Source organism: Perognathus longimembris, chromosome 10 (assembly GCF_023159225.1).
Source record: "Perognathus longimembris pacificus isolate PPM17 chromosome 10, ASM2315922v1, whole genome shotgun sequence".
Lineage (NCBI taxonomy): Eukaryota > Metazoa > Chordata > Mammalia > Rodentia > Heteromyidae > Perognathus > Perognathus longimembris.
Genome location: NC_063170.1, coordinates 49,738,072 through 49,751,245, shown reverse-complemented (window position 1 = coordinate 49,751,245; position 13,174 = coordinate 49,738,072). Strand labels below are relative to the sequence as shown.

The following is a 13,174-nucleotide window of genomic DNA, read 5'->3' as shown; positions in this document are numbered from 1 at the left end:
ATTAGTGATACCAAGTCATTTATCTCCCTAGACTTAACACAAATACTGCATTTTGCATGCAATGAGCACAGCGGTACCACATGTAGAGCCACACAGAGGAACCACAAGTCTTCATTATGACACTGGATTGCAATAGGTGATTGGTGGTGAAGGGAAAACTGAGCTTTTCTTAAAGAGAGAGAGAGAGAGTTCTAAAATGATACTGTCTGTGAAAGAATAGACAATTTCTCCACTCTATATTTCATAAGCAAGATATTTTGTTGGTTAGTGGTGGTAGTTGTGGGGCTTGAACTTCGGGCGTGGGCACTATCTCTGAGCTCTTTTTGCTCAAAGCTAACGCTGTACCACTTGAGCTTACAGTATCATTTCCAGTTTTCTGGTGCTTAGTTGTAGATAAGACTCTCACAGACTTTCCTGTTTGGTCTGGCTTTGAACCATGATTCTCATATCTCAGCCTCTTCAGTAGCCAGGATTACAGGCATGAGCCACCAGTGCTTGGCATAAGCAAGAGTTTTAAACACATCAAGATGGGCTCTAATAGAGGCACTCATGTAAGTAACTAAGATCACTTGTTAATTTTTAAAGTCATGCTCTTATTTTATTATCGTTTACTAATGGTCTGTGAACATCTTCTCTGAAGGGAAATACTCAGGTTTTGAACCCATGTATTGGTGTGATCAATTTGCTTGGGTTACTTTGGTTCCCTGAACCATACTGCTTAGGGTTCCCCCAAGAGATGCAGAGCCAAAGAGAGTGACAGGTAAACCACAGGCCTACTTGGAGCACTGATCACAGGGCAGGTGGCACATTCACACTTGTGCAGGCCACAAAGTAAACAAAATAAAGCTGCCTGCTAAGCAGGCAGGGAGTGTGGGAATTCTGGTGCATGGCACAATGCCTAGCCAGTAACAGCCCCATCCCACCTTGGAAGAAGGCTACAATGTAGCCTAAATGGTTATTTTATTAGAAAAGTGGAGATGATCATTCTTACATTCTTATGAGCAACTGTGTTTAAATATGGGCAAATTATGTAATTGAGACCACCTCTAACACACACACACACACACACACACACACACACACACACACACACACTCCTATTAGCCTGTCATCTGCAAATTATAATTCAGTCTTTTCCCTTCCCCAGCGTTTGCTCCAGGGTATTTCCAGGACTTCTTGGTAAGCCTATTACATGTTTTTCTCCACAGCTCCAGAAACATGACAAAGAGGACGAGGATTCCCCAGCCTCTTGGAGATCAGAGGAAGAGATGGCGGCAGAAGCTGCAGCCCTGCGGGTGTACTTCTAGTGAGGCAGGTAAGGATTTGTATGTCTGTCTCCCCCAGATCTACTTAAGAGACTCAGGAAAGGGGCTCCCTCGGGCAATGGGGATATGGAGAAAGAGCATTGCAGGTATTGTGGAATAGGCTGGAGCAGGAATTAGGAAATGTCTCGGGCTCTGTAATGCCATTGTAAAACCTCCTATGGCCCACTCCCTGGGCCAAGTGATTAAGATAATGGTCTGGTATCCTTCTGCAGCCCACTCCCCTATTCAGGTGAAACTGGAAAAGACCAAAAAAAGTATCAATTGTGCAGGCCTCTGTGTAGTGTGCAAAGCATTTGAGGAGGACCCCGTTTTCATGACAGTAAGTAATCCCTCTCCACCACTGTAGTGGATAAACCTCCAAGCTCCAACCACTCGCCCTCCATTTGTTCATTTGAGGTACAGTTCAGCTTTGCCAAGAAGTCACACTTTCTTGTCTGTCTTGTGATGCTTCCTGGTTCTTTCCTTGCACCTAATGGTTTGACCACATACCCAAGAACGGGGGAAACATGTGGAACCCACCAATCAGCAATAGAGACATCTTTATCTGGGTGGCTTCAAAAGACACATGAGTTGGAGTGGACAAAAATCTAGGCCTGGAGCTATGTACTCTTCTCTCTCTCTTTCTCTCTCTGTATTCGTGCAGTGTGATTTCTTCACTTCCTTTTCCAGCTGCTCCCCCAGCCCTGTCTTGCCTCTCTCCTGCAAAGGAGCTCCAACCACCACAAAGCCAATTCAAACCACATGATTTTCAAGGTCAAATGGTTACTAATTCAAACCTCATGGTTTCAAGGTCAGAACCCTCTGAGGCTGTGTTACTGCCATCAGGGTCCTGTCCTAGTCTCTATGCCAGGCTCAACAGTCCTGTTTGCCCTAGCATTTCTTATGTCACTTTTGCTCTGCAGATTGTGTTTCTGTTTTACTCTGGCTGCTGTACAGCTCAGGCCACTGTGAATGGTCTTTGCATTCATGACATTTCACTGGAGGTTTAAGAAGATGGGAGAAAGACAGCTGCAGTCAATCTTCTTTTCAAAATGGATCTGTAAACGGAATATTTATCCAATGTGTGCTAGGGTGGCCCTCTAATATTGGAACATACCTAGACTAAAAACTTGTTTATTCCTTTTATGAAATCCAAAATAAAGTAGATTTCCATGCATTTTAATATACTTCTTTAGGAATTTATGATGATTCTAAATTAGAATTTGTTTTTCATATGTAGTATATATACATGCATTTATTTTATTTATGACAAGGCTAAAATAGAAATCATTTTTCATATGGAATATGTATAAATGTATTATTTTATGATAATGCTAAAGAGGAAATAGTTATTCATATGGAAAATCTTTAAATGCATGTATAAGTTGCTGAAACAGATCAAAAACAAATATAAAATAAAAGTAGTGAACAAATATTGGTAGCAAGTGATTGCTGTAAAATTGGGTCATCGCTGGAGTGGTTCTGGTTTTTAGGTAGAAAACATAGTCCTTGTGCCATTATGTTTCCTCAGCTGTTGTCTGAAAGTACTCAGTGGAAACTTTCAGAAACAATTCCTAAGCTGAAAATGGCAGGTCTCTTGTTCCATCTGCCCCCGGAACACAAAGTATGTGTTGGTCCCTGTCTCCACAGTGTTGTATCCAGGTCACTATAGTTGATGATGTCCCCAACTGCCAAGAGCAATGATGTTGGTCATTCCATCATTTCAGGGTGATGTCACAGAGTCTGGCCTTTAAGGTCCTCCTTACATAATCACGAGAAGACAGGTAGGTAGAGTGCAATAGGGTATTTTGAGGGAACACTTGATTGTGTGTTACATTATAATGTAGTTAGCATTCTGTTTTACGTGATTCATTCCTTTCTGTCCCTTACTTATCATTAGGCACTGTAGAAAACAACATAAAAATGTAGTAGGCACAGGATTCTCTACTATTAGCGATTGCCTGAAGTCACTGGTGTTCTTGGAAGGGAACTCTTGCGAAGTGAAGGGGGAAGTTAGTTGGTTCTCTTTTCAGTTTACAATGGAAATCTGTATTGAATAGTTTAAAATGTGTGTTCAAAGCCCATGGCTCATGCTTACAATTCCCAGGTACTTGGGATGAGGATCACAGTTCAAAGCCAGCCTGGGCAGGAAAGTCCCCAAGACTTTTATCTCCAATAAACTACTCAGAGAAGGGTGCAAGTGGTACTGTGGCTCAAGTGCTAGAGCAGTAACCTTGAGTAGAAGAAACTCGGGGATAACTCTCAGGACCCTGAGGTCAAGTCCCAGGACATGCCACAAAAATGCATTTATAATTTGGCCTTTCTCTCCCCATCCTCTTTTTAAAGTAATTACTTTAAGACCTAGAATACCTACCCATTAGCGACCCATGGTTCCTGAGGATAATGGCTCAGGCACCTGCATCTAGAAGGCTCATTTCTTTCTCTGTGACATCTGTGTATCATCTCTGCTCTCATTTCCCTGAAGGGATAGTATGTGGTAGAGAAGCCTCTTTCCTATTTGATGTATAACCTTTTCCACTGCTCACCACCTCTGTTTGTGTGGAGAAAAAGAATTGAGCAAATGAACATCATCCTATGGGCAGAACTGCAAGCCTGTTTCTATTCCAGTGTTCTTCTGAAAGCCAGTGTGGTCTTTTAGAGTGCTATGTTCCAATGGGGACCCTAGGACTTCAGAGGTGACTTTATAGGGTGCAGTATTTTTCTGCCTTTCCTAGGTGCTGGGTATTTTCAGCTAGAGAGAAAAAAGTTGTAGGCTTTTCCTGGGGTTTTCTGAATTGCAAGGGTCTGTGTTAAAATGCATTTTCTAGATGCTTTTAGATATAAACTTCCAACCCAAGATTCTGCATTTGTTCATTGTTGCTTCCTTCTTGCCTTAAGCTCTGTAATCTCCTATTTCTCTGGCAAACTCCCCGACCTTGCAAGTCTTGCCAGAAAGACATTCCCCCTAAGAAGGCAGAGAAGCCATTGGTAGCATGCCTGTGGGATCAGGTCTATGCCTGTCCTGAAGGCATTTTGCTAATAGACAGACATCACTGCCTGAGTAGCCAGAATGGGAAGTGAGCTTGCTAGAAGGATAATTCAAAAGCATACACCTTATTAGTGAAAGTCTGGGGACTTGGAATGCAGGATTCTTACATTTTACCCAGAATATCACCATGCTGTTGGATTCCACATCTTTACCTTTGGAGACAAAGAGAGACACAGACATTTGGCTTTATAGGAAATGGTTCATCTACCTGGCTTAGGTCACTCTCTTAAAAAAATACATGGACACACTGAACTGGGTATAGTGGCCAGAAAATCTGTCTCTACAGTAGTAAGCAGATTCCGAAACTCTGAAATGTGTTAACAAAGTTGTTGTGCCCTATGTGGACATAGGGAGTCTCACCATAGATCCATAGGTGATGTTAAATTCACATGAATTCAATGTAGCCCATCTTTCCAGATTATCATCTCAGCAGAAAGCCCATCATGCATGGGTGGTATCCCTGAAAGGTGATACAATTTGTCAGGAGACACAGCAGGGCAAAGATGGGGCTCAGCCTTGGGAGGGATGATTCTACCCTAATGAGAATGTAGAAGAATAGATTTTATTATGAATGTAGGTGGCAGGTAGCCAGACAATAAAAGCAGTTTGTGTTATAATTTCCAGGATAAAAGTTGATCGGTGGGCTGGGGATATGGCCTAGTGGCAAGAGTGCTTGCCTCATATACATGAGGCCCTGGGTTCGATTCCCCAGCACCACATATACAGAAAATGGCCAGAAGTGGTGCTGTGGCTCAAGTGGCAGAGTGCTAGCCTTGAGCAAAAAGAAGCCAGAGACAGTGCTCAGGCCCTGAGTCCAAGCCCCAGGACTGGCCAAAAAAAAAAAAAAAAAAAAAGTTGATCGGTGATGATGCTTCCATTTGAACCCAGATAGTACCATCCCATGGCCATGTTCCTAGTCTTTATACTCCTGGCTTTTCTAAAAGAGCTTAGCCTCCAGCCAGTTCGCTCTCCCAACTCCAGCTGTGCTGGCATCTCCATGTATTCTCTTCAGGCTCTTCACCTTAGGTACTAGCATCTCTGGTTTTTCTGTGAGGACCTAGAACCCTTTTCCTCCTCATATACTGGACATCCTTACCCTTTCTGTTACACTGAATCCAAGAGGCAGAAACCAAAATGGTCCAAAATCCATCAGCGAGTTTTACTTGAAGGTTTTTTTCACTCCATGTTCATTTCTGCCAGAGCCCTCTTTCCTCCCATAATTTTCATCCTTAAGTACCATGTAGGGAATTGCTTAGTATCAACTTGAGTCATCTATTTTAAATTGTATGTGTAGTTTCAGCAAGCTAAAAGATTCCTTGCCAGGACAAGTGAACCCTGAAAACAAATGCCAGCTGAATCTAGTGTCAAATGATCCAATGTGAGGTATAACTAGTGATTTGCCTGTAGCCACCAGGACTTTAGTTCAATGTCTAAGTTAGAAAGCCAGGCCATCCACTATGGGCCTTTCATTGTAGCACCAAACTTCAACTGTCTATCTGATTTATTCAGAAGGATGAAAAGAGTAATCAGGAGAGTCAGTGTCCATACTTAAAAAGTTACCTTGAATACTTATGCCATTCCTATCTTTGGGGAAACAGTGATGAAGGCCAGAATCCAAATCTAAGTCCATAGCAAGCTGAGTGCAGATGTACTCCAGCTGCAAAGATACTAATGATCTGGAAAGGTCAAGGGGAAACCAATTGAATGAATGTTTGTAGGGTGATGGGTCACTATTGGTGTGCAGGAAGCTGTGCAGCTCACTTCCTCTCCTCTCAGTGTCTGTGCAGTCCCTGGGCTCACTTCCTCTTCTCCAAGGGCCATACTGTGTCTGTGTGAAATCCCACTTGATTTTAGGACACTAGCTCCCACAGCTCCCTTCCCAGTTTGCTTCCCGACCCCAGCATCGTAGCAAAGAATATCAACATGTGTTCTCAAGATGCCCTATTTGATCAAAGAATTGTCACAGATAGAACAGTTCATTATTTGACATTTGGCATGGATGTGCTTAGCAAGACCGTGATCAAGAAGTTGTTTCATCAAGTTTACTTATCAAGTCCTTATATTTTATTTTCTTGACAGCTATAGCAGCCCTAGGAATTTTCAGCATACCCGAAGTGTTGCTAGGATCACAAATATAAATCTTCCCAAGGTCCAAAGTGTCTATTCAGTGTCTTGAAGCCATCAAGGCACCAGTGCATGCTTAATTGTTTAAGGAATTTTCTGTCTTCCCATAGATGTGTTCAAAAGGTTTGTTTTGCTGCTTGATTCTCTCTCAGTCCATGAGTGGATGAGAGTTTCATGAGCCATTGCCAAAGCCACTATTGCATTTGCCAAACTAGGCAAAGTTACCAGCTGACTCATTGTCGGATACAGCTGCAGTTCTCTAGCTCCACCTGACAGTTCTTTGAGGAGTCAGTCAGCAATCCTAGGGTTCCTGGAATTCCACCTGTTTTGACTGTGTAGATGAATTTATGCATTGACTCCCCATACTCTGGGCTGATTTCCGGGATGGAATATGATGATAGCTGTTTGAGTCTTTCTAAATCACATCCGATGGCAGTGGATCTGTATTTTTTTATGTAATGTGAGCTCATTCTTGGCACATGGAGCTTGTCTATGCAGGGATTTCTCATTTAGATTGGCTCCAAGAGTAGGTGAGCAGTAGTTGTGAGACTTGAGGCAAATGTGTCATCTGTTTCCTTTGCCCAGAGGAAGTAAATAGGATCTGCCATGAAAGAAGCCTCCCCCCTCCCCTACTTATAATGGGAAGTAAGAAGGGGATGCATTTCATACCCTGTTGTATCTGCAGAGTTTATTTGCAATTCATCCAACTCTACTTGGTGTGTGTCCTTATTCTGTAGAGAATTGGTTGCTTCTCATGGACTCATCACAGAACAGTGCAACCTGAAAGCCACTGAGTCAGCTCCAAAGGGCATTGTTAATAATCTGCACAGATATTGTCAAGGAATATTTTGACAGCAGCATTTTGGGGAAACCACATTGTTTCAGGCATTCCATGATCACTTTTCATCATGAGAGTCAAGGTGGATGAGCAAAGACAGCTTTCCTTCCTAGGTGCCATCGATTCTGGTGTGTCACTTGCACATTTGGAAACCTACATCCACCAGCATGGGAACCATGGGATGTTTTTAGAGAGAACATACCCTCAGCACAAGCTGCATGTGGTGAAAAAGATCAGCCAGGCCATGGAAATATTGTTTTTTTCTTAGGGAAAGGATTGTCTTGAATTTCAGCATCTCCATGGATTTCCTTCTGAGTCCATGGGATGAGTCTATGAGCATCTCATCCATACCAGTGGGGAAGTCTTTGCAAGGAATCTTTCATTGGACTCCAAAATTCAGATGATCATAGATTTTCTGTAGTATTACATATCAGATGAGGTTCCTCTTTGGGAGATTAAAGATATTTCAGTACATTGCAAAGGTCTTTGTCAGGAGAAGGACCTTTTGCTTTAAAAGAAGATGAGATTTTCAGTTACCTTCTCCTTATCCAGTGTATGGTTTGATTATGTTGTATGGTATCGCCCTACATTGTTTGAGTTACATTTCTCAGGTCTGATTTCAGCAGCCAGGACTTAAAGAGTGTGCTAACTGATCTACATAAATGCCCCATGTCCCTGTGACCTAACAGGAGATGGGGAGTAATAAGTCATAGATCCTCAAGGTTGTAGAAATAATGAAATGCTCAATGATTGATTGTAACACAACTCCATAGGATGCCCATTCCATAGATATTGTATCCCAAGGCTCTATCACACTTTTGCATTTGCTTGTAGTAATTTCATACTTGTTTTCTTCAGCGTCAGGATTCTGTAACATGGACCTAATGGTTAAGGTCAAAGATTTCTACAGACTACTGATGGCTGCAGAGTGAAGAGTATTTTCTGAAAAGATGTCATTCTAGTGATGACAGAAATGAACAAGTTCTTTGAACCACGATGAAATTCGAATCTAGATAGCTTGTCTGCAGTTATGTTCATCAGAGAATAATCCCACAAGGCAAAAAGAACTTTTTAAGGGGTTTTGAGATGCACTTGTTAATGAAGCTTATAATGTTTATCTTTTTCCTCAAGTGTAATAATGGATGTGTGCACATTCAGCAGCATACTGTTGTATGGGAAAAAGTTGGTCTCATAGCTTTTCTCCTCCCTGAATGGTCCTGTATGTTTTAGTGTAAAATGTTGTGTCTGTCTCTGCTGAAAATGTAGGTGTGAGAAGCATGAGTGGTTCTATAAAGCATGAGAGGTTCGTATGTACAAAGTCACCCTTAGAATGTTGTACCTTGTCCTGTGATCTCATAATGGATAATGTTTGTAAACTTCAGGTAATTGTGTGGTTAGAATGTCCCTCAGGCACTTTTCCATGATAATGAGTGCCTTATTTTGACATCCTTGGCACCACTCAGGTTGTTCTGTAGCTGCTTCAGGTGCCGGATCAGAGCAAGATCGAGTAGTTGAAGCACTAGTGGGTGATGTGCCTTCTCATTGTCATAGTACTTGGAAGATCTCAGTGCAAAATCAGTATGTCCTGACATCTCAAAGTCATAAGTAGTGAGCAAGAGGTATTTGGTCTTAGTCAAGTTCCTAAGAGATCAGGAAAAGAGGAGGTTGGTCTAGGAAAAAATATTTTCAGAATGAAAATATCACCATCTGTCCCAGTGAACAAACTAGTAAACTTCGAACTTGGTGCAAATAGATGTCATATGCTCACTCTTGGATCTTCTCTTCTTCAAGTTATTGTAATAGAGGCAGAATCTTTGTTGTTGTTTTGTTTAGTTTTCTAAAAGGGCAGGAGCAGTCCAAGAACCGACAAGGAAGCAACAGTGCTGACAACAGCACTTTGGGAAGAGACTTGCACATTTTTCTAACCACCTCTCTCCAAGGGTGAATGCATACAACATCCTTGTATTTCCTTGACCTGTGCACTCAGCAAACTTTTTTGGGTGAATCTAGTTATTTCTCAGGTTTTGCATAAGGCAAACCTTACTGCCCTCATTGGAGCCTCTCAGAAATAATCTGCTATGAAGAGCACTAAACCTGATAGGCCTAATGTCTCCTGTGGAGCCAATGCTTTAATCCTAGTTTCTAAGAAAGGTGAGATCTGAGTATCAAGGTTTGAAGGCAGCCCAGAGAATGGGGGGGGGGGGTGTGAGGGCAGTGAGTGACTAGAAGCATCAAGGGGATTGGAATCCCTTTATGACAGGTCATTTGTGTACGTATCAATATGCCTTCTCTAAAGTGTTCATGACAATGTAACAGATTAGCAGTAAACACATTTATGTTTTGTGACTGAAACGCAGGTACTGGTTCTAACTCAATGTCTCTTTTTATGTTCATTTCTAGGCATAAAAATCACTGAAACAAATCCCAAGGCATAAGGAAATGGGCCTAGTGCTCTAGTACTCGATGGCATTGGAAATGAAGCTAAGCATACTTCATGACATCCTGCAGTTCTTCAACCTTTGTTGAAGAATTTGTATTGCACTCAAGGAAGGCAGGAGAGAGATGTTCCACTGCAATTACCGACAATCTAGCTTCAAACCCACAGCATCAGCAACCCTGGCACACTTTTCTTGTTGCACACTTACAACAGAGTCTTTTCTAAACCCTTCCTCAGCTGGGATGAAAATAAAAATGAAAGTAAAAATATTTGTCTTGTGTATTGGGTGACTTACAAATTTCTACTTTGGGGTCTTGGGAAGGCATCATCAATAAATTCACTCTTGGTGATACCTGTGAGCCATGGTTTGCTATGGCACCAGTGAGAATTACAGAGTTTCCATTTTGGTAGAATAAGAAATGGACAGCCTGTCCTCACCTACAGCCTTCTTCCTTCAGTACAGGAAAGCAGCATGGACTGAACTTAATGAGTAGGGCAGTTGCGTTCAGGAAATATAGTCAGCAGACACCTTGGACTAAGCTGTGTATGGGGGACAAATGTAAGCAAAGAACACAGAGAACTCTCTTGTTATTTGTGTACACCTGATGGTTGTTTGGTTCCTGTTACCCATATAGTTGCTAGTATCCAGAAAGAACAGTTGTGAGAGTACATTCTCTTTTTTTTCTCCGGCATATTCATACAAGACAGGTTAGAAATTCCATGGAAAATTAAAACTTATCTGTAACTAACATGGCTACAAATAACTGAACACAGGAATTTGGGTTTTCTTCCTTTCTGGTTTTTTTTTTCAACTTTCTTTGGAAATACCTTTACACCTATGGGTCACTCTCCAAGCCAACCCCATTACCAACACAGGTTGCATAAGTATCCTGTAACTATTGGAAGTAATTCCCTCAAACAAATGGGTGTATAGCTATACTTTAGTCTTTCCTTCACAGCTCAAGGGCAGAAATCTAAACTCCAGCTGGGCTGGGCTTCCTTGTGCCCCTCCCCTCAGCTGCTCTGGTGAAGGTCTGCTGCATGCCTTCCTCCCCAGTGGCTGGGGAGTCTTAGCATCTTCTAGCATCGTGTTCAGAATCTCTGTCCCTCATTCTTTCTCTTTTCTCTCTCCTCTGCATAGCTCCTATAAGAACATTGGCCAATGGATCAAGAGCCACTTGTATATTCCAAGATCATCTCCTAGAGGTCTCAGCATCCTTAACTAAATTACATAAAGCCTGTTTTTCCAAAGAAGGGTACAGGCATAAAACATAGGTGTTTGACATGTGCATCTGTTACAGCCTCCACTCAACCCACTACTTAATGCATTTGGAACTGAGCTGTTTCTGATCTGGCATAAAAACAAGTAAACTAAGTATAATGTGATCTAATCAAACTTTTACAGTTTTTCATACATTACTTGTGCAAGGAGGGTTTCATTGTGACACAGCCACACATACAATGTAATAGCATCTTGTTTAAAATCTTATTCTACATCTTTTCCTAAGGCTGATTGTCTCTGACTCACCTTGGTTTTTTAGTCTGGCAAACCCTCCAGTTCACAAGCCTTGCACCTGAGGTACTTCTCTTTAAACTACAAGTAACAAGGTGTGCTCAGGAGACAAAGTGTCAGTTATAGAAGACAGCTAGGACTGATAATCCCACCCTTTACACACAAAGGGTTGCTGGCCGGTGGGTTGGTTGGTAGTCCACAGTACAGCCCTAAACATTCTTCTTATTTCCTGGTAGTCAAACACCTCCCATCTCTGATTTAAATAACAAATATGACCAATGCCTAGCCCCCACCTCCAGGGTGAAGTCTACTTTTGACTCATTGGCTTTGATTCAAAAAGTGAGTTAATACTTGATTGTGATGTTGGAGGAGGGCAATGATAACTAGACAATGGGTTGAGTTGCACTGTGTGAAGCAACTAAGGGTTTTATGTTCCATTTTTGCTTATGCCATTACAACTCTGCAGGATCTTCCTTGATGCCTCTCTGTCTATGGATTATTACCTCACTGTTTATAACTCTGCATGATGTGGAGACTGTGTTTGTCTTTCCCCAAATCTATATTTGGAAACTAGAAGTAGGCAGGGTCTAAAGGAGGTGACGAGATCCTAAGGCTAGAGTGATAAAGAAATTGCACAGGGCTGTGTGGCCCTGGCCCACCATGTACAGACACAATACACAGGAACCAAGAACCTCAAAACTAACATTGGCCAAACACATAATCTGCTTGGCTAACCTTTGATCTTGAATTTATAGCCTCCATTCGAATGAGAACAAATTTTCTGAGGTTTACAAGCTAACAGCAGTCCAGCATTTTGTGACAGACATCAGGCTCAGTAGATTGACTATGGGTTACCAAGGGAAGGGGAAAGAAAGAACAAACCTATTTTCTGTAAGAATGCAGATTGTTCCAGAGGCATTTAGAGGAAAATTTCTAGCCTGCATTCTTTCTTTTGCAGCATCCCTACATAACCTCCTCCAAATCATAATGATAAATATTTTTCTGTGTAGCAGCCATTAGGCTAGGAACTTTTCTAGCACATTGCCTGTAAACCTCATGAAAATCAACAAACCTAGCTTTTGCTCTTCCTCCATTCCCTTCTCTTTCATTGAACAAATACTTGTTCAATACTGGCTATAGGACAAACACTACTTATGTCTGGTGCCCGGATTGCAATGCTGAGTCAAATCATCTGCAAATAACTATGACTCTCCTTCTTTAGACCTGAAGGCTGCAACTCTGGAACTTAGGACTTGCTGAAGGGAGCCAAGTGCAAATGAGCATACCCATCCATACAGGGGAACAAAAACAACTCCCTTCCCTTAAGCCCAGCTATTTCTGAGAAAGCCAAAGGAAAAGAGTGTCACACATTCCCTCCCCCTGAAAAAAAATGAGAGAGGAAAAAAAAAACTCTGGCTTTATGCGTTGAGACTCTCATGAATTATTACATGGGGCCATCCGGTTTCAAGGGAAGGTAGAATGACTTTGGAAGTAAGCCCCAACGACACACAATCTGTTGTTGCACCAAAGACAGTTTCAAACTCCTGTCCTTTCCAACTTTTCACATATACCATAGTTTGGCTATGTCTATACAATATGTTGTTTGTTCATTATTATTTCCCTTTTACTCTCGTATTTTATTAATTACCGAGAAAAACTGACAATGACTGCACAAGTGGAAAACCAGTATCTCTTGCCACAAATAGAAGCTAACAGTGAAGATAAAAACCATGAAAAAAAAAACTTGGTGGGGAAAAGTGGTTATATTCTAGCTAGTTATTGTCACCTGCTGAAAGCCCTACTTAGAGGCCTGTCTTCTCACTTCATTATAAAGGGACATTAGTGAGTGTTGGAGTGGTGCTAAAATGCAGGAGCATGAGGCATAGTTCAGCTCTTTCAGGATTGGGAA

General features: G+C 41.8%; 1 protein-coding gene across 4 annotated transcripts in view; it reads left to right on the top strand.

Annotated features, from left to right (window-relative positions):
- Window positions 1-10,110, top strand: part of Fhit (fragile histidine triad diadenosine triphosphatase) — a 1,290,154-nt gene extending 1,280,044 nt beyond the window's left edge. For 3 of the 4 annotated variants that reach the window (XM_048356064.1, XM_048356065.1, XM_048356062.1), the window contains exons 6-7: window positions 1,209-1,315; window positions 9,716-10,110. In XM_048356064.1, the coding sequence (XP_048212021.1) occupies window positions 1,209-1,307 (99 nt within the window). In that variant the 3' untranslated portion in view covers window positions 1,308-1,315; window positions 9,716-10,110. The remainder of the gene's footprint in view (window positions 1-1,208; window positions 1,316-9,715) is intronic. The other variant, XM_048356063.1, reaches the window with a different exon arrangement.
- The last annotated feature ends 3,064 nt before the right edge of the window (window positions 10,111-13,174 follow it).